The sequence below is a fragment of the Cyprinus carpio genome, chromosome A7 (assembly GCF_018340385.1).
Source record: "Cyprinus carpio isolate SPL01 chromosome A7, ASM1834038v1, whole genome shotgun sequence".
NCBI lineage: Eukaryota > Metazoa > Chordata > Actinopteri > Cypriniformes > Cyprinidae > Cyprinus > Cyprinus carpio.
In genome coordinates, this window is record NC_056578.1 from 29215395 (window position 1) to 29239166 (window position 23772).

Genomic DNA, 23772 nt, shown 5'->3' on the forward strand with positions numbered 1-23772 from the left:
CAACGGGTCTGTAAACTTAAACTTGCTCAGGAGCAGGCTTATTTCATGTAAATAGGATTAGATTGCATCTTGTGGAATTGATATTTAAAATCTATTCCAGCCACTGCAAATTATAAAAAAAATAACCCTAAAAAATTATAAACAATCAAAAAAAATAATAATAAAAAAATTAATAAAAAAAAAAAATTATAATATCATGTTAACAAAAAAACAATAGACATTGAAAGATTTATTTGTGAGAACATAATTACTTTATAATTGTATTAGTCTTACACACATGCTGTACAGTTAATCCGAGTAGTGCATTAATTGGAGTGCTGACAGTCATTATGGGAGTGGCTTGATGGAGTGCAGGAGATGCAGGTAACTTGATCTTGACCCTTAAGAAATTTTAATTAAATCTGCTTCAAAGATAAAATTACATGAATTCCTAATTACAACATTGAAATAAAAATGTAAAGCCTGTACATATACTAAAAATTGTAAATATAAATAATTGGGAATTATGTCATAAATACATTTAAAGAAGGGCACATTTAATTTATCTATTATAACATTTATATATTTTAGTTCACTTAATCAAATCCGCAAATTGGTTTGAAGAACCAAATTAGCCAGAGATCGGTTATCACGATTAGAAGATCTGGCATATTTCAAATCCTCTCAGATGTATTAAGCGAGTATGAAGAATGAGCCCCAAATGCAGTATTTATTAAAGGGGTAATGCACAATCAAAGTCTAAATCAGTCAAAGCTCAAAACGTGCAATCAGTCCAAACAATAGCAACAGGGGAAAAAACACAGGCAAGGTAATCCAGAGACAGGCAGGGAAACAAAACCAGGAACCAAGATAAGGAAGATGGGCATATCAATGCTGAAGTATACAGTCATGGTCAAAGTTTGCTGCTTCAGTATTTGTAGATTATCTTTCCACGGTATACAAAAAAAAAAAAAAAAAAAAAAAACACAATAAGCATAAGTTATAAAAGGCATTTTTTTTTTTAATAATTTATATATATATATATATATATATATATATATATATATATATATATATATATATATATATATAAAAATAAATGAGTCAATATTTACAGTGTTGCCCCTATTCTTCATAACCTCTCAATTCGCTCTGACATGCTGGATATTAGCTTCTGGACCAAATCCTGACTGATGGTGATCCATTCTTGCCTTATTAGTTCTTGGAGTTGATCACAATTTGTTGGCTTCTGCTTCTCCACTCGCCTTTTGAGGACTGACCACAGGTTCTCTATGGGATTGAGATCCGGGGAGTTTCCTGGCCACGGATACAAAATTTCAACGTAATGATCTTCAAGCAACTTCTTTAATCACTGTTGCTTTGGGACATGGTGCTCCATTATGCTGGAAAATGCATGGATTTTTGGGCAGAATTATGAGAGAGTACACTCCTTTGGTTAAAAAAGCAACCCCACACAAGGATGGTCTCAGGATGCTTCACTGTTGGCACAACACAGGACTCATGGTAGCATTCACCTTTTCTTCTCCGAACAATCGATATTCCAGATGTCCCAAACAGTCAGAAGGGAGCTTCATCAGAGAAAATAACTTTGCACCGGTATTCTGCAGTCCAATCTTTGTACTTCCTGCAGAATTTCAGTCTGTCCTTGATGTGTTTCTTGGAGAGAAGTGCTTCTTTGCTGCCCTTCTTGACACCAGGCCGTTGTCCAAAAGTCTTCTCCTCACTGTGCGTGCAGATGCTCTCACACCAACCTGCTGCCGTTCCTGAGCAAGCTCTGCACTGCTGGTGACTCGATTCTGTAGCTGACTCCTCAGGAGGAGACGGTCCTGGAGCTTGCTGCACACTTTGGGACGTCCTGAAGACTTCTTCACTGCAGTCGAACCTCTCTCCTTGAAGTTCTTGATGATCTGGTTAATGGTCCTTTCAGGTGCATTATTCTTTTTTAGCAGTTTCCTTGCATGTGAGGCCATTTTGATGCAAAGCGATGATGGCTGCACATGTTTCTTTGGAGGTAACCATTGCTAACAAGAACACAATGATTGGAAGTGCTTCTTCCCTCCTTTTATAGCAATCAGTCTGCTCTTACAATCTAATTAGTATGATAGTCATTAACCTGACTAGTACTCATTCACACTTTCACATGTGCTCCTGATATGATTAGTCAATTAATGCTAGCTGGTCATTTTGTGTCAGGATCAAAAAATAGTGATTTTTTTTTTTTTTTTTTTGTGAAAAGTACATTTTTTTGGCCAGTGAAGCTTTTAGCAATTATGTAAAATGCATCTTATCACTCTACACAATAATCTAGAAACTATGTGAATTTTGGCCATGACTGTACAAGACTTAGCCAAGAACAGAGAGAACTGGGGTGAACTAACAAGGCTAATGAGACACAGGTGCAAACAATGAGTGCTGATGAGACTGGGTAAAGGATTATGGGACATGTAGTTCGTGAGCCAGAAAAATCTGGGCAGTAATGCCCTCTAGTGGACAAACCAGGGATCAGTAATCGTGACAGCTACAGTATTGCGGCATACGGTAGTTGTTTTCATGTTATTAAGGCCTATCTGTTTTTATTATTTTAGTAAGATGATCAGACAATGCATAGTTCATGAAACATTTAGTCTGAGGTCGATGATCAGCATTTTCTGAAGCTACGCACCTCGTTATTGGTTGATAGAAAAAAAGTGTCATTTTGTAAGATTTTCAAGCCCATTTTTAAACCCTTACTGTGGAATAGCTGAAAGAAAATTGAGCCAATTGTCTTTGCATGATCTTGCATTCCGGGCAGGCTGACAGAAATTACCAATAACCAAGAATTAAGATATCCAATCTATTTATTCAAAGTTTTTCAAGATCAAATAATAATTCATAATTATTAGTATATAATTTCAACTGTAACAGCTGGAGCGTTCCTCTGGCCACAGATTGGAAATTAATGGGGACTTGGGGCAGAAATACTATCAAATTGGACATCTATTACGGCTGTCGCGAATAAATTGAAAATGAAATGAAGAAAGTGTCGATTGCGGCATTAAATCTAAATCCTGCATTTAAATGTTGCATCACATTTCTTTTTAAGTGTTTTTACAGTGTTGCGCATTTTAACCAGTCACACACTATTCCGTCAACTTTACGAATGCAGTGGCCAATTAAAAGCGTTCAGAGTCATCAATGAAACAGCGGAGTTTATTTTAGGGCGCGCGCTCGTTGACTGAATTCTGCACTCTAGTTCTCTCATTATCAACAAAGTGCAGATGTGCGTACCATGTAAGTAAGCGATTCATCATCATACTGTGTATAGACAGCTTCAGCGTTTAACGGGGAGTTTTTAAGAGTTCTTAAACTCGCGCTAGACTGAAGTCAGTGATAATATTCTTTGATGATGTAGCCTAAATTTTCTTTGCTCGCTTTTACTATAATTTATTCGTTGTTTTCAAAAGCATCCCCGTCGTGTTTTCTTTCACAAATCGCACCCTGAGTATAATAACACTAATATGTAAACTCTAAAGAAGTCAAACTGAACGAAAGTATGAAGCCTTATGTCGAAAGCATCGCCTCCTTCGCTCGAACAAGTCCGGACCCTCGGATCCCCAAACGGGGACAGACAGCGCTCCCTGCTGAACCTGCTGCAGGGATTTTAAATAGAGCTTCTTTTGTGTTTCCCTGAAACTCCACAGTCCTCACAGCTACAAGACCGAATGCACCCACACAGAGAAATGAAAACACAGCAGACCCACGACAAAGTGTGGAGTCATCAGTACTTACACTAAATACCCACAAGACGTTTTTGCTCTTAGTTCTGGGCTTGGTCTGTAAGGACAGTTAGGTTTACAGGACAAATGAGTTCTGTTACTAACTAACTTACTAACAGGTTTGGAAATGACATGAGGATGAGTAAGTAAGGACAGAATTTGCATTTTGGGGTGAACTGTCCCTTAAATGACACCAAAATTATGCACATTAAAACAAAGCAAACATGGTTGATAAATGATTGCTTGTGAAGTTATCACCCTGTGGTGCTCCTCTAGTTGGTGACCCATTTATATATATATATTTTATTAAGGAGGTTGAAACTAAGGTTTTCTTCTTCAGTGTGATACATAACAGAAACACTTTCCTAAACTGTCAGAAACCAGTTTTATTGGGGGAGGACAGTCATGGGTCTGTCACAGCACCCTCAGAAAACAGCCTGTGCGTCTTCCTGCTCACTAGTAGGCCTATATTCATTGTCTGTACAACAGTTTTGTCTTAATCATCAGTTGTGTTTTGTTGAAGTTAATTCAGTTGTATTGTTTTTATATAAGGGAGGTTGATTGTAATTGCTGTTCCATTAACATTAATGGCACCATCCAGTGTTTCTATCAGTTTTCTAACAGTGTGAAGACACTAGGGTGTTGAACTGTGTTTATAATGCTGTTATTTGCATTATGTAAATCAGCTGTCTGCAGTGCTCAATCACTAGATGGCGCTGTCAGTCTGAAGAGCTGTCAATGCGTCATTTAGTCAGTGTGAATGTCTAACAGTTCGTGAAGGCCAGATGCACAGGGGAGGAAAATACAGCAGTTAGCCTGCACGGTATTGCGTATTCATAATGCTCATAGAAATCTGACATTTTTATTACATCAAATTTTTTTTATCACGATATTCATTCTAGCACTGCAAAATTTAATTCAGTTCTTTTCCCTACAAAAGCATATGGCAAATATATGTAGGCTAAGTGTTTTTTTTTCTTGACATTATTACTAATTATAAAAAACATCTTGAATTTAATAATATATAAATATAATATATAATATTATATATAAATAGCCTAATTATTATTACTAAAAGCCTTCCTATATACACATTTGTTATGCCTTGCTGCTTACTATTAAATTTATATGTGCTTATTTATAAGATAATAAACACATGTAAATTTAATAGTAGTACACCAGATGAAGGGAACAGGGGATTTTTCAGGCACATTCCTGTAATTAAAAAATATTCAAAACGAAATTATTAAACCCATTTTACAGGCTCTTAAAGACGCGCACCCTTTCGCTACCTAGAAGATTATACATGATATAACAATAACAATCCAATATGAATGATGTGAAAGCTATTATTCGCTTCACGATATTTACTAAAATGTTTTACTAAAATGGGGTTTCTTCAGTGTTGTTGTTGTTTTTAATAGTGAAGAAGGACACGTTTGTTCCCATCTTGAAAATGGCTCAAATACTTTTTCTATCCTCTTCTAATAATTCATTATCTCCTGAAAACCCTTGATTTCACCGATACTGGAAGCACAAGGGCTTCGATGGCCTACACTCACTGTCTTGAGATCAGGTGAAACGCGAATAGGGCTGTGATCTGCAGTCCTGTCCAAGCGCAGATCAGCTGATCGTGAATCAGGCTGCAGAGTGAGGGACGGGGTGTGGGCGGGGCTTGACGCTCTACAATAGCCCGTGCGCGTGAAGTAAAACTAGTCTGAAAACAAGACGTGCAACAAGTGACTTATTTGATCAACTGAGAGGAGATGGAGCTTTCGCTTTGTATCATAGCTATTTACAGAGCTTGATCAACAAATAAACGCATATTTTTGGATAAACGACTAACAGCGGTAAGTGCTGCTTTTGGAATTTGTTTTTATAACAAAAAAGTGTGCAAATCACTGTTATCCTAGAGGCATTTGGGCGATATGGTGGGATGTGAGATAAATGTTATTAAACATTGAAATTAAAATTCATTAACTTTAATGAACAACCAGACAGGTAATGTTCTTGTATGAAAAAAAAAAAAAACTATTATTAAACTGCAGTGCTTGGAGCATCTGTTAGGATGATTGTTGGGTATTAATTACGCAAAACATAATGCAATAGAATGCAGAAAGCAATTAAAAATAAATTCATTAATAAAACTTGGCACAACCATGTGCATGATTTAGCTGCATAGTGCATAGAAAAGGCCAAAGTTTAGGAGTTAGTAATAAGAGTTAAACTTAAGACAGTTGATGAGACGGTTTCACCAGAAAACTCTGTTTTGAGTTTCCATGGAAGAGGAATGCAGGTCCTCTGCAAGAGTTTCCCCAGCCTGAGTTAGCTTCCCTGTCAGAGCTACACATTTCCAGTGGACACAATGAGAGGAAAAGAGCTACATTAACACCATTGAGTCCCTCTGCACATAGTGCATGTGATACAGGAGCTGAAAGAGGCTATTGTGTCATATCCTTTTTTTTCTGCATCAGAGCTCTTGTCCTTGTGGCACTTTTTAACTTGCCCTTATTGTTCTTTATCATCCCCTTCTATGGGGCTGGAAAGTTTGAGTCGCTTCTGCTGTCATAAGTTTGTTGGCCGATGAGAAGAATTTTACTTTTTGGCTTGCTTCTTTATTATTATGTGTTCATGTAGTGTTTTCTGTAGTAGGTTTTTAGCTCTAGTTCCACCTTCATTCTTCATTGAACAGATTTTTTTACTTGCTTATTGAAAATGAATCAATGTCAACTTTTTTTTCGTCATTGTCAAGTGCTCAGGGATCTCACAGGTTGCATGCACCGTAATACACTGCATGCTTTGGTCATACCATTGCTGTTGTAACAATGACTCATGCAACCTTTTGTTGTCTTTGAGGTGAAAGGATGTTATCAGTGGGGTCCAGAAGAAACTGATAATAGCCAGTTGCTTGGTGTGATGCCTGTAATAGGGTGATATTTTTGCAGCTTTGTGTCCTGCCATTCCTGTGGCACAATACTGTTGTTCATTGCGTATGTCACTGAAATTCTTTGGACGTGATGATACTGATGAGCACAGTAGGAGTGCAACTGCGTGTTTTTAAATGTTTGCAGTCAAAATTGTCAGCATTTTGAATAAGTTGTACTCAGAGAACCAAATTACATGAAAATGTCTTCATTGCTGTACTTTGTTTTATTTCCATAAAAGATATAAGCTGTTGATGAACAATTTAGTCACCAGCTGTTTCAAGAAAATTGAATAATAAATCTGACTTCATCTGTTTTTTCCCCACTTCGCTTATCTTTCATACACAGCCCCCATACTGTGCAGTGACATCATTTACTTTTAATTAATTTTTTTGCCAGCGTTTGTTTTTGTTGAGATATAACCCACATTGCACTCCCTGTTAGCTTTAGTCAGCAATGTCAATGTTATTGAGATTATAAAGCCTGAGACCTGTCTGAAAGTGGCTTAATTTGAAATTACTTAATTTTCTGCATGCTTGGCATGCTCTTATGAAGTTAGCGGTCATCGTTGCACTGTTTGTAATGACATCAGAGACTATAAGGCGTCATCTAACTCAAGTTCCTTGGAAAAACTACAAAGACTATGGCATGTGCCTGTGTCAATGTTTGTCTCAGAATAAATTTCATATCCAAGCAATGGATATGTTTCAAAGCCTCGCGAGCAAGGTCCTGTTTTGTCCAAACAACCTTTGTTTGTGGTGGAGGATTATACTAAAAGCTTTACTTTGACTTTGATTTGGGTTCTAAAAAGCCTTGATACATAAATTTTGTACAATTATCTTACTCTGAGTCTGAAAAAGATAAACTATATGGCATAATCAAATGGTGCCAGACCATCTTGTGTAATTTTTAACATGCAAAGATACTTTTAGCATCACAAACTACTTGTGTAATAATGAGATTATTGCTTTGTTTGCAGAGGTGAGCTGCTCCACAGAGAGATATTTGGTTGCTTCGTTCAGTGTTTCTGATGGAGTCTTATAGAGTTAGTGGCATGCCAAACACTGGACTATCACAAGACTATATGCAGCCTTCCCGCTCAAGAGGCCAGAGCAATGGTACTTATGGACTCAGTATCAGAGTTCAAGGAATAGATGGACACCCCTATGTGGTCCTCAATAACCAGGACAGAGGACCGAACCCCTATGCAGTGCCACAAAACGATAATGGACATATGGATTCTGAAAGCCCATTCAATTATGATGAATATGATTTCAAAGGATCTAGGAAGAATCTTTCTGAAGGCCCATATATGGACGTTATGTCTCCAAAGCTCCATGGAGGTCCTCACAATGGGACTTCTGATCCTAAGAAGCAGTCCAGTCTTTTAAACTTCCAAAAGCATCCAGAGATTCTTAAGCCATATGATCCTGAGAGCAATACTCTTGATAGCTTTCAAAGTCTGCCTTCAGTTGAGAATCGAAATCCCTATCCAGGGTCCCTACCCAGAGCAGACTCCCCAGTTGTGAGCCAAGCCAGATCCTCCAGCCAAGTTCCAGAACCATCTTTACCAGATGACACTGGACACGCTCAACCTCAGGTTCGTCCCCAGACACTCCCATTCAATGTACAACCTCAAACAGGTCCAACCAAAGACCATGATCTGGCACAGCCTCAGGTGAAACCCCCTGTTCAAGCACAAACTCAGGTTAAGCCACCATTTAAGACTCCAGTGCTCTACCAGACACGGACTCAGCCTTCACAACGCCTCCCAATTTCTCAGCCATCTACAATAGCCAGCAACCTCAGTGACCAAACCAAGGCCTCTTCTAGACCTTCCAGTTCAGTGAGTAGTGCAAACTCCAGTTTGGAACGAAGTCGACGTGAACCAGATGTGTTGCCCTTGCGCCGTACTGACTCCAGTGGCCCTGTGCTACAGTCCTCCTCCTCCCGAAATTCCTCTATGGGTTCCATGACACCAACCATGGAAGACCAGTTGGACCAGCTTTATGCAGAGACTATCAACCGTCATGGAAACCGGCGCTACATACCTTTCCTGCCTGGCACAGGGCGTGACATTGATACTGATTCCATCCCAGGTGTGGATGAGCTCATCAAGAAGTTTGACAGTAAAGAGACTCAACAACGCAGGGGTCGCTCAGGGCGGAGGAATCGACTTAACCCAGAAGACCGCAAGCGTTCCCGTAGTGTTGATAGCGCCTTGCCATTCAGTCTTGGGGGTGACTCTGACTACTTGGATGAAGTTAGCCGGAATCGAGGCAGGTCTACAGAGCATGTCCTTCGCCCATCTCTGCTCCTGCAGAAGGCTGCTGGAGTGAAGACTTCCCCCATGTCACCAACTTCCACTGCTGGACCCAGAATAAACCTAAGAAACACGACACAAGTTAAAAGTGCTCCAGGCTCTCCCCAGGGCACAGTCTCCAACTCTTCAGCTGCTATTTTAGGGTACAAGAATCCCCAGAGTCGTCCCTCTGTAGCACCTGTAGAGAAGAAAAATGAAGAGGCCAAACCATCACAGAGTATGAAGTGCCTTTCAAGTGTGAAAATGGGATCAATTTCTCGTCCCACTGTCAATGGTAAAACATCAAGCACTGAAGTGGATGCTCAGGTAAGAACACATTGTCTTCCTCATTCTTAGGGCTGCACGATTAATCAAATGTGATTGTCATGCACATCTTGTCAGTTAAGCCGGTTCTGTAATCAGTAGTAAATCTCAATCACATGCTTTCAAAGAAATCGTTCTGCGATAATGAAAGCTGTTTGCGTAGTGTGTCAGAGAACTATGGCTCTGTGTAGTAAATGCTGTTCCATCTGAAAGCACGTGAAAATACCACATTTAATGAGATGGCCCTCACTGCCGAGCACAAGATCCAGGGGGCGTGGTTGGATTTAGATCCAACTCCTCCCACCTTACATATACCTAAACCTACCTGTCTCCACCCCATGATCCCTAAACCCACCCATCTCCACCCTTAAACCTACCAATCTCCACCCCCTAGATGTGGATCCAACCACACCCCCTGGATCTTGTGTTCTGCAGTGAGAGGCTACTGCATTTAATAACATGTTTTTATTTCAAACTCACTTCATAACGTCAGTCGAGTGTTTGAAGTAAATCCTTCTGTGAGATGGTGTGGCTTCTTACACAGAATAAGGCACTCATCATATATTTACCACCATTATGGGGGGACCAGTAATTTGCTTTATGCATGTATACATATCATGACATGTATCTCTTTTCTTTTTTTATCTTTTTGCTCAGGTGACACCTGATCTTCTGAAAGGTCAAGAAGAGCTTTCACAACAAACAAATGAAGAGACTGCCAAGCAGATATTATTCAGTTACCTCAAAGATGGGTGGGTGCACTTTCCAAATAGTTTTATATGGATTTGTTAAACATATCAACAAATTCAAAATATTTTTTTTTTGTCAAAAACATTAACTTAGAATATTTATTAATTGGTCAACGACAAATGAGTCAACGACAAATGAGAAAAGGAAAAGGGAGAACCCTTTTAAAAACCTATAATATATGCATATACCATTTTCTAAAGAAGTTTAGTTTTAATGCTCGCATATTTATAATAACTTTCAAAAACATTTATTTATTTTTTACTAGTTATATATATATAATCATATTATTATTATTATTATTATTATTGGCCTAAACAAACAGTCATGAAGGTCTGCAGGGCTCCTCTATATGGTATAATTTCCATTTCTGATGCATTTTGGTTTCACCACACAACTTAAAAGTTTTTGACAAATTATAAATGTTACAATTGTGTCCTTATTGGTCTATGGTTGTTTCCTACTCAATAGTGTTCACTCTTTTTTTTTTCTGAGAAGTGATATTTTTCTTGGAATTTAAGGTAGTTTCCATAGTCTGACACATAATGATAACACTACAAGAATTTGACCTCCCCTACATTTTTTCTTCATTTGTGTACAATCGAATCATCCACTCACAATTCTAACTCCCACACTTCTGTCTTCCACACCCTTTTAATGAAAGAACAGCTTCTTAATTTTCCTCTTCATATTTATTATGATAAACTTTCAAGAAAACTGCTTGTTAGATGTTCCAGACTTTTACAGTAGCTCACTGCCAACAACTCAAATCTTTTATTTTACTAGGACTACATTTCCACCCAAATTTCCACCCTCTCTGCTTTCCTTATGTTTCCTGGAGGGAGGTGAGCAGAGCGGATTATACACCAGTGTCCATGAACCCTATGAAGCCTTGCATATCTAGGATCAGATATCTTCTGGTCAGTTGCAATTTTATTAACCAGCCCTGCAGGCAAATCTTGTCCTGAGGTAGTAGTTAGTTACCATTCAATGGCGCGTGCCGTATATGAATCAGGTTAAGGTTGTGATAGCTGTAATTAGGAGAAAAAATATTGTCAGCAGTGTTGTGACATGACACGTCTGCTGGCGACAGCAGCTTACGTCATGAAACCGTTAATTACAGTCCACTCTGTGGGAGGTGTGTGTGTTTGAAGGAGAGGCGGTGCTGATCTGTTGGTTTCATCTCTCTCTTTGTGAAATGTAATGATACGCTTAGTCTGTATATGCATGGCAGCAACCCAATGTTCTGTGCTTTTCCCTGATGCATCACTTGAGCGCCCTGGGAACATGCGGGTATCCGCATGTTTTCCCTGCTCAGACACACACTCCAAGACATGTGACTTAAAAGAAGGCAGTAATTAGGGTGGACTGGTCATAAGGTGACACATCAAAGCCTGAGTACTCTGTACTCTCCACAGGCAAATATCAGGGATTATACTCCAATCCAGTCACTCACACAGACACACACACACACACACACACTCACACTATCAACACACATGTTGGCTCAGAGAAAAGGACTCTCAAACCATCTGAATGAATTATGAGCACTTGTGTCATGTTTTGCAGGAGCAACGATAACGATGACACTACCAAGAGAAAGGTCAACCTGGTGTTTGAAAAAATCCAGACCTTGAAGTCACGGGCCGCTGGGAACGTGCAAGATGACAACAAAGTGAGCCGTTGTTGTGGCATTGTAATTGGGTTCAACAAACAGCTAAGACTGTGAGCCTCTTATAAGAGAGACTTAGTCTATCTCTTGGAGAAAGTATAAAGGCTGTGGAGGTTATTTACTCCGCAAACAGCATAGTCCTGGCTAATGTTTAATATGCAAGTAAAATCAGACCAGTCTTTTTTACTGATATTATTTAAAAATATTATATATTTTTGTTTTTAACACTCACACCTAAAAAATCATGAAATATTGTATATGCAAAGACCAGTTTACAGTGAATAAGCATTACAAATTCCCATCGTTTGAAAAATGTCTGATTTTTGAGAACTTGCTGTTTATGCTCTGTTTGGATGTGAATCTGTATCAAATCTCTGTAATATAGCACCTGAAAAGAGCTCTGTTGCATATAAACGTTTCTCTTTCAGTCTCCAGACCCTGCAGCCCAGGCTAGAGCCCTTCAGGAGCAGAAAGCAGAACTGGAAAAAGAAATTGCTGATCTTAAGAAACAGCTTGAGGATGAAAGCAAGGTAACAGCGAAACCTTCTCTCTCCACTAATACCTCTACTCCCTTAATAACTCGTCAACTGTACCTTGGACCCCTGCTCTGTCGGTTTAGTCAGTCTGTTAGAAGCTTCCATGTTGACTGAAAATCCCACTCCTATCACTCCTTAAGATCTATAATTAAATTAACCAATTACTGGCTGCTTTTAAAGACTGTGCCTTAAATCCAAAAAAAGATGCCCAGTGTCTCAAACAGTCAATGATTTTTTTTTTCATTTCCTGTCCTTACTGTCATTTCTTATTATGTCTTTCCCTGTAGAAGTGCAGTGATCTGAACGAGACTCAGCTGAAGGTGGGAGCGGGAGTGAAGGACTTGAGGAGAGAGCTGGACCAGAGTCAAGCCGAGTGCAGCAGACTGCGGGACAAGCTTAGTAAAACAGAGGCTGACCTACGCACTACAGTGGAGGAGTAAGACGCTGTCTCACAGAATCTGTGCATTTAGAAAATTCAGCAAAAATGGAACACCTGTAATTGACAAAATTCAGTTAAGAGCTCTTTTAGCTTGCACAATTTACTAGATTTAAATCCATTCTGCAGATTTTGCCCCCGAATTCAATGCAGAAGATGCTGATTCATGTCTGCCTGGCCCTGCTTATGCTTATTTGCTGTCTATTTGTTCTCTGTGAATTTTGAAGCAAAAGTAAAACTTACAAGTGTTGACCCTGTGTTGGTGTTGGCCCTGATGTGAATCCTCCTAACGCTGTGAAAATCTACACTACCCTCATATATGCAAGTTTCTGGGATTTCTCCATCCTGCCTCTATCTAAGGTTGTCAAAATAAAGTGGAAATTATCCTCTGAGACACCACGGTTTGAATTGGCAGGGGTTTATATGGCCATGAACTCAGCAGATTAACAGGCATGTCTGTCTCTTCAGAAGGCAGGTATTCTGAGTGTATTTGTGTGTATGTCAGACTCTACCAGGTGAAGATGGAGAAAGAGCAGTACCAGACTGAGATCCGAGACTTGCAAGACCAGCTCTCAGAGATGCACGATGAGCTGGATGGAGCCAAACAGTCTCAAACAGACAGCACAGACAAAGAGGCCATGATGGAGGTACATTATTAATACTTTTATTCATTATGAAGGACATATTAAATGGAACAAAAGTGACATTAAAGACATTTCTAATGTTACAAAAGATTTATAGTTCAAATAAATGCTGTTTTTTGAATTTGCAATTCATCAGAGGATCCTGAAAAAAAAATGAATCAGTTTTCACAAAAATACAGCACAACTGTTTTGAACATTGATAATAATAAGAAATGTTTCTTGGAATGACCAAATCATTATAATGATTTCTGAAGGATCATGTGACACTGAAAACCGGAGAAATAATGACTGCTGAAAATTCAGCTTTGCCGTCACAGGAATAAAATATGTCTACATAGAAAACCAATATATTAATGTGTACTAATATTTTTTTTACTGTATTTTTGATCTAATAAATGCACCATTGGTAAGAATAACAGATTTCTTTCAAAACCATCCCAAACATTTGAACAATAGTCTAACTTCTATTGAGGCGCATAAAATTTCATGGAAAGCTGAATATTTCCCATGCAAATTTTATACATCAGTAATCTGTAGCATGACAGATCCAGCATTTGCATATTCAAACTAATTAAGACTTGAAACTGATGGCAGAAACTCTAACATTATCCTGTCCTCTCTAGGACTTTATGCAACTGAAGCTAGACCTCCAGGAGCTGCTTCTAGCCAAAGAGGAGCAGGAGGAGCTGCTGAGGAGGCGTGAGAGGGAGCTGACCGCTCTCAAAGGAGCTCTGAAAGAGGAGGTAGCAACTCACGATCAGGAGGTGGATAAACTTAGGGAACAGTATGAAAAGGAGATCCGTAAGCTGCAGATGGCTGTGGAGGAAGCTAAACAGGTGATTTATATCTGCCTTTTTATGTTTTTAACCAAAACAACTCACAAATAAATGTGTAGCAACAGAGGCCTGTTTGATGTTAGGAACCATGTAAACATTTCCTGAACCCATTCCCGCTCTATTTCCCTATCATTTCCTGTCCTCACTGGAAGTGCCATGTAACAAAGGAAATGTGAGGTTTAAAGTATTTTTATGCAGATTTAGCATTAAGACACACACATTTACTAATTTTCAAATGATATATACAGTTAAACAAAGATTGTCTCAATATTTAAATTATGATTACGTGTTTTGAAAAAGTATGGGACTACTTTCACCTTCAGCCTTGTCATCAGTTTCCATAAAAAGTGATTTCCTAGCAAATTGCAGTAGTTGATCATGATGATTTTATTCAGATGAGGGCAAAACAGATGACAAAATCCCCAAATACTGAAAAGACACATACAGTAAGAGTAGCATGAAAGGCGTATAGAGCTACGGAATAGAACAAACAGGAAGAGAAAGAGTGAAAGAGGTAGTCTGAGGACAGATTGGTGTCCATGGGTGGGTGGAACTCCTTTAGCCTGCTTCTTAGCTCACTTCCTTTTTGCAACAAAGGAAATTCCTGTCCAGAGGAAGCCATTGTTGTCTCAGTTTAGTTGTTTTTTAAAAGAGTAAAAAAAGTGTCTTGGTCCAGTGCCACAATAAACCTGCTGCAGAACTCACTGTGTTTCTTTTCGAAATAGCTGCATGTTGGGAGAATTGTGGTTGGTTTTATCCTTGGATCTTTGAGAAGCGGACAGAGAGACAGATTATGGACATTGGCTTTGTGGATATTTTAGCGAGCGACCAAGCCATCAGGCTCAGCGAGTATTGCCGTGCACGTGGTGTTAGTGTTGATAGGAAGGTCCCATGTGGAGGAACACTGAAGGGTGAAGCACTAAATGGAGTTTAGCGCTGCTTAATTGCAGTGGCAGGCCATCACTAATCTAATGAGGCTCTGATGGGGTGGTTAGCTGGTCTCTCTCTCTTTTTTGAAAATGAATGATGGGTTTGTTTCATATGCAAATGGCTGGGGGAATTGCACATGGCCAATAAGTGGGTCACTGTGCAGATAAGGGGTCTTACAGATGACACATTGGGGAGAGGTCTGTACAAAAAATGTAGTTTGATTTGTTTGTTTTTTTTCCCCCATGAGGTATTCTCTAAAGTTTGCATTAGTCCAGATTAATGATACCAGGTTTCCGAGTACACCTTATGTGGATATTTCCGGTAATGTAGATGCAATGTGGTGTTTGTTTCTGTCTGTTTGTACGGTTGCATATAAAGGTATTGCTCTGCCCTAATAGCAGGAGGGGGAACAGAAAGGGAAGTTGGGGTTCACAGTCCCCCCCTCTCAGCAAGAGGTTCCTGATTCTCAACGGTTAGGCGTCCTTGTGAAGGGATTCTCTCCCTGCTCCAATAGATTTCTCTATTTTCTTATTCGGAACTGGATTATTTTACAAAAACCAGACCCTAACTATTATGACTCAAGTCAGTTATGGACCGTTATATCAGCCAGTTATTTTCATTTTGAGACTATTCCATTAATTTCAGTCGACATGTCAAAAAGTTTCACCTCTGCCGTATTAGTTTCAAACTCATTTTTTTTTTTTATTATTATTGTACGTAAATGTGTTTATTCATTTTTTTTCAGCTGTTTTATGTACATCTCATTTACTGTCAATAAAGTTGTATTATATCTCTACGTTTTCAAATTAAAAGTTCACAAGTGATAGATATAAAATAATTTCATTAGCAATTGTATTGCTATTTATTAAATAAAAATGTCCATATAAAAAAACAAACAATCATATCCATAATGAACATTTTATTTCATCAAAGTATCCAGTTGATGAGCTAATTTTGACTTCAAACATATTATACCTAACTGTACCAGAAACAAAAAACTATTGGGTGAACTTAAAGCAATTTGATTATATCATGTTATATTATATCTATTGAGATACAGTGGGTTAGTATGTTTAGCATAATGGAGCATAATAATTACAATTAGTTTTGAATAGGTGTATAATGAGAGACACTAAATCATAATTATGCTATTGTTTACTTAAGGTGCATTTAAATATTTCTAATATTTAAAGATGCTAGTTATTAGTCTGTACGCTGCCTTTCAAAAGTTTGGAGTCAGTAAGATTATAATATTTAAGTAATTATGATTTCAATGTTTTTGTATTTGATTAAAAATCAATAAAAACTGTAATATTGTGAATTACCATTATTCAAATTTAAAATAGTTTTTAAAATGTCTTCTATTTTGATAGAATTTAAAATGTAATTATTTTTCCTGTGTTGGCGAAGCTGAATTTTCAGCATCCATTACTCCAGTCTTCAGTGTCACATGATCCTTCAGAAATCGTTTTGGTGCTCAATAAACATTTCTTATTATTATCAATGTTGAAAACAGTTGTGTTGTTTAATATTTTTCTCTCAGTGATTATATGTTCTCAGGATTATTTGATGAAAAGTAAGTTCAAAAGAACTGAATTAAAAGTTTTAGTTCACTCAAAAATGATAATTCTGTCATAATTACTCACCCTGATGTTGTTCCAAACCCATAAGAGCTTCGTTCCTCTTCAGAACACAAATGAAGATATTTCTGATGAAATTCAAGAGCTTTATGACCCTGCATAGACAGCAACGTAACTGACACCTTCAAGGCCCAGAAAGATAATTAATGACAGAATTTTCATTTTTTTGGCTGAACTTTCCCTTTAATCTGTCTTTGCTGAATAAAAATATTAATTTCTCAAAAAAAAAAAGTAGTGTAAGTTCTGAAGGTAAATGTAAAAAATATCACAGTTGTCTCAGTGGTCTACCGTACAGCCACTCATATGAGCAACTCATATCAATTAACCACTACTGGAAATACAAAACAGATCTCACACTGGTTGTTGGCATCAGGATGTGTAGCTTCTGGTGTATTTGAGTGCAGCACCGTTACTGTGCTGTATTTGTTTGTTTTGTGGGCTGTGGCTGATATAGAGCTCTAACGGTCGCCTTGGGGCTGTTTGGGGAGCCGACAGTCTCACAGGACGTGGTGTGTTTCCTCAGCTGATGATAGCAAACTGTTCGGGCCTGCTCTGTGCTGATTCAGCTGGATGCCTGAGTGGGAAGAGGGGAAGTGTATGAGGCGATAGAGGGACAGAGGGATGTGTAACATTGAAAATAAAAGAAGAAATACAGTGACGAACAGCAATATGAAACAAATAGAAGCTTTAAAGAGATTATGTACATCTACATCTCACCCTTCAACCTAATAGAAAAAAGCTCAGTTGTTACCCTTACAGTGTCTTGATGGACAGTGACAATGATTGTAAGCGATTACTGTGACAGTTCATAGTCTACATATAAACAGCAGCCCTCATGCGTGACGCATACTTGGCATATAACTAGGCCATGGCAGGGTCCTCACTACAGGCTGAACTCACTCCAGTTTTGGCCTGGATTCTTCTGCCATTGTTCTCGCTGTCCCACAGAGCCAAAGTCCCCTGCTGTCAGATGAAGTGTAGCGCCCTGAAACCCTACAAAACTCCCACCATGAGCTCAGCAGAGGGGGTCCGACTCTCTGAGCTCCCGCCTTTATGTGATTAAACACAGAAGCACAAAGCTAAGGATTAAGCCCAGGCTCCAATTGAGTCCAAACATCTTGGCTGTGCTTTCAAAAACATAATGACAGTTACATTTGTTATGTTCGTTTAAGGTAGTGGCATGCGTCTTTGTGTATAGAAAACAAGTGATGAGTTGCTTTAAGTTACAATCACACCCAGGCTCATGTCAGTGTCAAGTGTGGCTGGGAAAGTTATTTGCCCATCCTGCTTCTCATTTCTGCTGTAGACTCATAGTTACATGGTTTATTTATTTATTTATTTACACAACAGTTGAAAGGTTTGGGGTCAGTTATTTATTTTTATTTTTTTAAATGTTCACCAAGTTTGCATTTATCTATATAAAATACAGTAAAACCGTAATCTTGTTTAATATTAGTACACTTTAAATTTTAAAATATATTAAAATATAATTGATTCCTGTAATGGCAAAGATGAATTTTCAACAGCTATTTATCCCAGTGTCATTGTTACCTGATCTTTCAGAAATCATTTATTTTAAAAAAAAAACTTTCTAAGGAAAAGTAATTATTGCTTAAAAAATCTTTCCAACTACAAACTTCGAGTAGCTTACAATAAAGAATATAAATCTTAAAATATGTATATATGAAGAGTACATAGAAACTGAAGGAAATCAACAAAAGCCCTTGTTGCACCTGGTTTTAACATCAGTCTTGTGAGATATTATCTGGATAAGTCACATCTGCCAGTTTTGCATTATGTGACCCATGAAATCTGCTGCATCACTGTTCCCATGTTCCATATTAAGATGTGGGGCGATAGTAAAAAATCCCAAAAAGCTTTGGGATCTGATCACCAGAAATGAATGTGATTGCATTTGTAGTGTAATGTGTCCTAAGATTTAAAACGTTACGAACAGGGTACGGCTCTACAACTGCTTGGTCATAAAATTTGGGGAAGACATGCACAAGATTTCATTTGCTCTTTGCGACATCTCTGTGTTTGAAATCTGTGTGCATTTTAACCCCTGCTTGCCATTTACAGTACCTTCTTCATTCACACAAAATGTTTTCTTCTATCCTTCCCTGAAGAGGAGGTTATTACAGACATCTTCTGCAGCTGGAAAAAAGTCAGTGCTTTTCAAGCAGCGCTTTTTCATTTCCACATTAAGCACCTCTCGGCTATCCTTAGTATTTCATCCTGCTTCGGCACATTTGTGTCGTTGTGCTCTTTGTTTAGGAGCGAAGCTATTGTAACATATACCACCGGGATGCAGAAATAGACCCGGTGTTGTTTGGAGCTGGAGTGGTATTCAAAGGCTGAACACTTTCTGCTTGGCTGATAAAGTTGCAAGTACCTTGGATGACCTGTCTCTTATGTTTCTATGGTTGTGTACAGTGTTGGGGGTAATGCATTACAAGTAACGCGAGTTACGTAATCAGATTACTTTTTTCAAGTAACTAGTAAAGTAACGCATTACTTTTTAATTTACAAGAAAATATCTGAGTTACTTTTTCAAAAAAGTAACGCCAGTTACTTTGTATTCCCATTTTTTGACTGACAAGCCTCCTGTTCCCATATTGGGAGAAATCGGAAGTATGGAGGCGTTGTGTGCGCTGTGTGAACATGATGTTACTGTAGTTCTAGACTAAAAGTGAATGTGCATTAATTCATCCCACTCACAAAAAAACAAAAAACAAAACAGATTTAGTATTCATCAAAATTAATCAAAAACAGTGAAATGCAAACTCAGAATATGACGCAAACCTGCAATAACTAAATATATTAAATAACACAAACGTATCTATTCCCATTTTATTAACAGTGTCTTTGCTGCTGACCTTTAATGATCCAGTTCAACCATACTAATAATCAAAAATGACTTTAGATAAACTAACAATTGTGCTTCATTGTTTTTTTTTTTTATTGCTGAAGAGTGTTGAACCTTCTTCTCCTGTGTTCTACTGTACAGACGTGAATTTACTTTTCCCTTCAGCCTGAGGTTTATTCATTACACTTTTTGGTGTGAAAGGGCTTTTACATTTGCTATAAATAGAACTTCTTATATTAAAAAACAATCAAGCCCTGCTCATACTTAAAAAGTAACGTGAAAGTAACGCAAAAGTAATGTAACACATTACTTTCCATAAAAAGTAACTAAGTAACGTATTTAGTTACTTTTTTAGGGAGTAACGCAATATTGTAAGGCATTACTTTTAAAAGTAACAACTGTCCCACGCTCTCCAGTATTCTTATCTTTCTGTCGAGTCACAGCGCTTTTATTGAGAAAAGCGTCTGGCATGTAAACAGAGGTCACATTGAGAAGTTGACCATCGGAATAGATAACTAATTGGTCTTGGCTCTCGCGGTGAGCACACAAGCTTGGTTGTTTTCTTTGAGGTAAAAACAGAGCTGAATTTTGGACACAAGGAAAGCAGGATTTCCTGTAATTTTGCACATTCTGAATATAATGTGAATGAATTCACTGCTTACGCATGCTGAGGCACAAGTTAAGTATCAATGCAGTAATCATGGACAGGACAATGAAACACTGCATTTTTTTTTTTTTTGAATCTGCAAAAAATAATTAATACATTTAAACAGTTAGCAGGTCTTTAAATATTATTGGTGTACAAGGCCAGTAGATACATAACTTTTTCTTCCAATTTCTACTAATTGAACTTTTTGATTTATTTTAATATTTATTTATAGAATTACAGTATATATAATTACATTAATTGTGAGTGTAAGAGAAATGACATTGCCTCCAGAGCAGTATATGCATAAACGGTGTGACGATGACAGTCGGGGTTGACCTGTGATTAAATTTCTGGACGGATTTAAGATTATGTTGTACCCCTTCAGATTACAGATTTGACATGTAAACCTGAATGATTTTAGAACGGATTAGAGAGGTTTAGCTCTTTGGAAAAACTGTAATGCATGTGAAGGAGAAAATCATGGTGAATTTGGGATGGCATTAGGCAGGTTTATTAGTTTCACTGATGGTTAAGGCAATAAACGATGCTGGGAAGATTTAGCACCGCAAAGCATGAGGACACTCTGTGTCTTTGCTTGGAGTTCATGAACTGATTGTGTTTCTCCTGCCATTGTTATGCTTGAGCTTTTTAAACTCTCTCACAATGCTGGTTAATGCCCAACTATACATTAACAGCCTGAGCAGGCTTGAGAACCATTCAGAGCACACTGCTTTCTCAAATCTCTCAGAGTCTTTGTAATGCCTCTGTCAAGAAAAGAAGCACAGAAACATTGCTCCGCTTGGCCCTTTCCTTTCTCTCTCTTTCTGTTCTTCAAAGACCTGACTGCGGGAACTGGGGCATGGAGGGAAAGAGAATGTGTGAATGTTCGTTAAATACAAACAAGAGTTTCATCAGTTTCCCCAATGCAACAGTTTCTCAGGACCATACCCATGTCCTGTAGTTTATCAGTGCTAAAATTGCTCACTCCAAGTAAAAGGAAAAGGATATTGCAACAAAACCATTGTAACCTTCTCTGAAGGACACAGACATCATGATAAGATGACTCATGTGATGCCGTAGTTTTTCTCAAGACAAAAGCAGTGATATTTACAATTTCCTCACTAAACTTTGTTGACCTTTGTTATCTTCTATGCTAGTTTTGCAGCTATAGAGTATGTTGTCTTTTGCTAGGTACATATTAGCGAGGGACCTCCTGGCTGCTGTAGTTTAGGGGTGGTGTGGCATAACAGATGTTAGGGTTTGTTTTGGGGCGGATGGCCGTGGTTATTTTGGGGTGGTGTTGTGGTTAATGAGTAAAGCATTACTGAGAGAGGGAGAGATTCATAGAGGGGCGTCAGGACTTTGAACTGCAAGCAGAACTGGCATAAATCCACCCCAGTCAAAGTCAATGCTTTGTTAGGCTTAGGATGACTTTAAAACACACACACAAAGAGCTGTGTGTCATAATTCCAGATGTTCGTTGATCTCAGGGTATTTCACAGGTTTTTTTTAGATCTAAACAGTCTTACCTGTTACCTGTAATCCTGATCTAAGGCATTTAGTTCTGTGAATTTTAAAATGCACTTTAGAAATTTGCAGAAAATATACTGTCGACTACAGCTAGCATTTATCAGACAGAATAAATTTTTCTCAGTAGTAGCTTTTCGTTTAGCTATAAATTGTCCACAGTAGCTCACAGTGGATGGTTAAACCAGTTAGGCAACATTCCCTCATGCATAGCAAACGAATTACCTGCTCATCCAGTTCTGGGGCCATCCGTGTTGTGTGTAATCATTGAGTTGTCATCAGCAAGATAAAGAGTCCTTCGTTGCATGACAGCTGTCTCAGTTTGTTAGCTGAAAACCTAACAAGGAGTTCTGTATGTGTTTTTTAGGTGTCCTTGTCCGTAGCTGTCTAAATAGCAGAATGAGTTTGTAATGACACATGTATTTTACATGTACAGAAGCTCTACAGGACAGTCTCGCTTATTTGTAAAACTTGGCAAAGAAGAACGACGAGCAGTCTGTAATACTGGTTGAGCAAAAGCCCAAACCAGACAAAGAGGCAGCCACCAACAGAGCACAGACTAATTAAGGAATTTGCTCACGTTCTGAGACAGCTGCTGAACCTGTAACTCATCCAAGGCTTAAAGAATCAGGAAACTGAATAACTCGTCAGGTTGAGTCATTGAGAACCTGAAGGAGACATGCTTAGCTGACTCTAAATGGACGGCGCTAATAAAGTGTTGCCTCTGATTCACTGCATTTATATTGGCCCACATCATTTAAGGGGATGTCAAAGGTCAGAGGCCTATTGTCCCACACTCACTTTTCCATTATACACATTGTGGTAGGAGTTCATTGACGTGTACTCCAACTCCAGCACTACAGTCTAAAATTTTACTTTAAACCACCTTCTAATATTCATAAATTCACTAGAAGGTAAACTGATAATCTAAATATTTATAACTGGTATAACTGTATTTTGCATTATTTTTGTAAATAAATATATACTGACCCATGACAATTGGGTTATTTCATATTTTTTTAAACATTACATATTGTATCACATATTGTGAAAAAACAGTGCACATAAACAATGACTGGATTTTCTTTTTCTTTCCCATTTTTTTTGATCAAATTGTCATTGTGACGGCTCAATGTGGAAATATTACATATACACTACTGTTCAAAAGATTGTGGTTTTAGAATTTTAGGATTTTGTTAAAGAAATTAATTTTATTTAGCAAGGACACAATAAATTGATTAAAAGTGACAGAAAAGACATTTGTAATGTTACAAAAGATTTATATTTAATTCTATAAATTTACAAGATAACTTTGCGTATTTCTGTTTTGTCCTCTCTCTCTCTAGAACAATGTTACAGCCAGTAAGGAGAAGGAAGAAGTGGAGGCAGCACGGAAGGCATCCGAGGGCCAGGCAGGCCGTCTGTCTCAGGAGCTGGAGAGACTGCGCAAGAGGGCACAGGAGCTGGAGAATGAGGTGGCCAAACTCAACCGCATCATTGATGAAGCCAAGCTGCTGGAGAACAGGCTCGGGGAGCGAGCTGTCCGTCTGGAGGTACTGTACCTTCAGCCCTCTCTTTGATTGTGTGAAAAAGAAACACACTTAGATTTATACTGACAACCCTAAGGCAAACGTCACATGAACTTCTCATGTGCTGAGATCTTCTGCCGCTTAGTTTAATATTACATTCTAATGATTACATCAACATGAGGCAGTTTCCCCAGACGAAGATTAAGATTGTCCTGTCCTAATGGGCACTGAATCCCTTTATCCTGGGGAAAAGGCTTAATCTGTGTCTAGAAATGCAGAAACAGAGATGTAAAACATATATAATGTGTTTGTTTGTTACTAGAAAGAGAAAAGGCAGTTGGAGGAGTCTCTTGCTGAGGTCAGGGAAGAGGAAGAGGAAATGACCCGTGCAAACCGGGCTCTTAGCACTCGCCTAGAGGATGTGCAGGTGAGACCTGGGAAACCCGACTTTT

The 23772-nt window shown here is 38.3% G+C and overlaps 1 protein-coding gene across 2 annotated transcripts in view; it reads left to right on the forward strand.

The window, feature by feature from the left end:
* Positions 1 to 5453: 5453 nt before the first annotated feature.
* Positions 5454 to 23772, forward strand: part of LOC109049660 (cingulin-like protein 1) — a 29330-nt gene continuing 11011 nt past the window's right edge. For both annotated transcript variants that reach the window (XM_042760736.1, XM_042760737.1), the window contains exons 1-10: positions 5454 to 5605; positions 7659 to 9308; positions 9963 to 10057; positions 11622 to 11727; positions 12153 to 12254; positions 12548 to 12696; positions 13202 to 13343; positions 13964 to 14176; positions 23138 to 23344; positions 23643 to 23747. In XM_042760736.1, coding sequence (XP_042616670.1) covers positions 7710 to 9308; positions 9963 to 10057; positions 11622 to 11727; positions 12153 to 12254; positions 12548 to 12696; positions 13202 to 13343; positions 13964 to 14176; positions 23138 to 23344; positions 23643 to 23747 — 2718 coding nt within the window. In that variant the 5' untranslated portion in view covers positions 5454 to 5605; positions 7659 to 7709. The remainder of the gene's footprint in view (positions 5606 to 7658; positions 9309 to 9962; positions 10058 to 11621; positions 11728 to 12152; positions 12255 to 12547; positions 12697 to 13201; positions 13344 to 13963; positions 14177 to 23137; positions 23345 to 23642; positions 23748 to 23772) is intronic.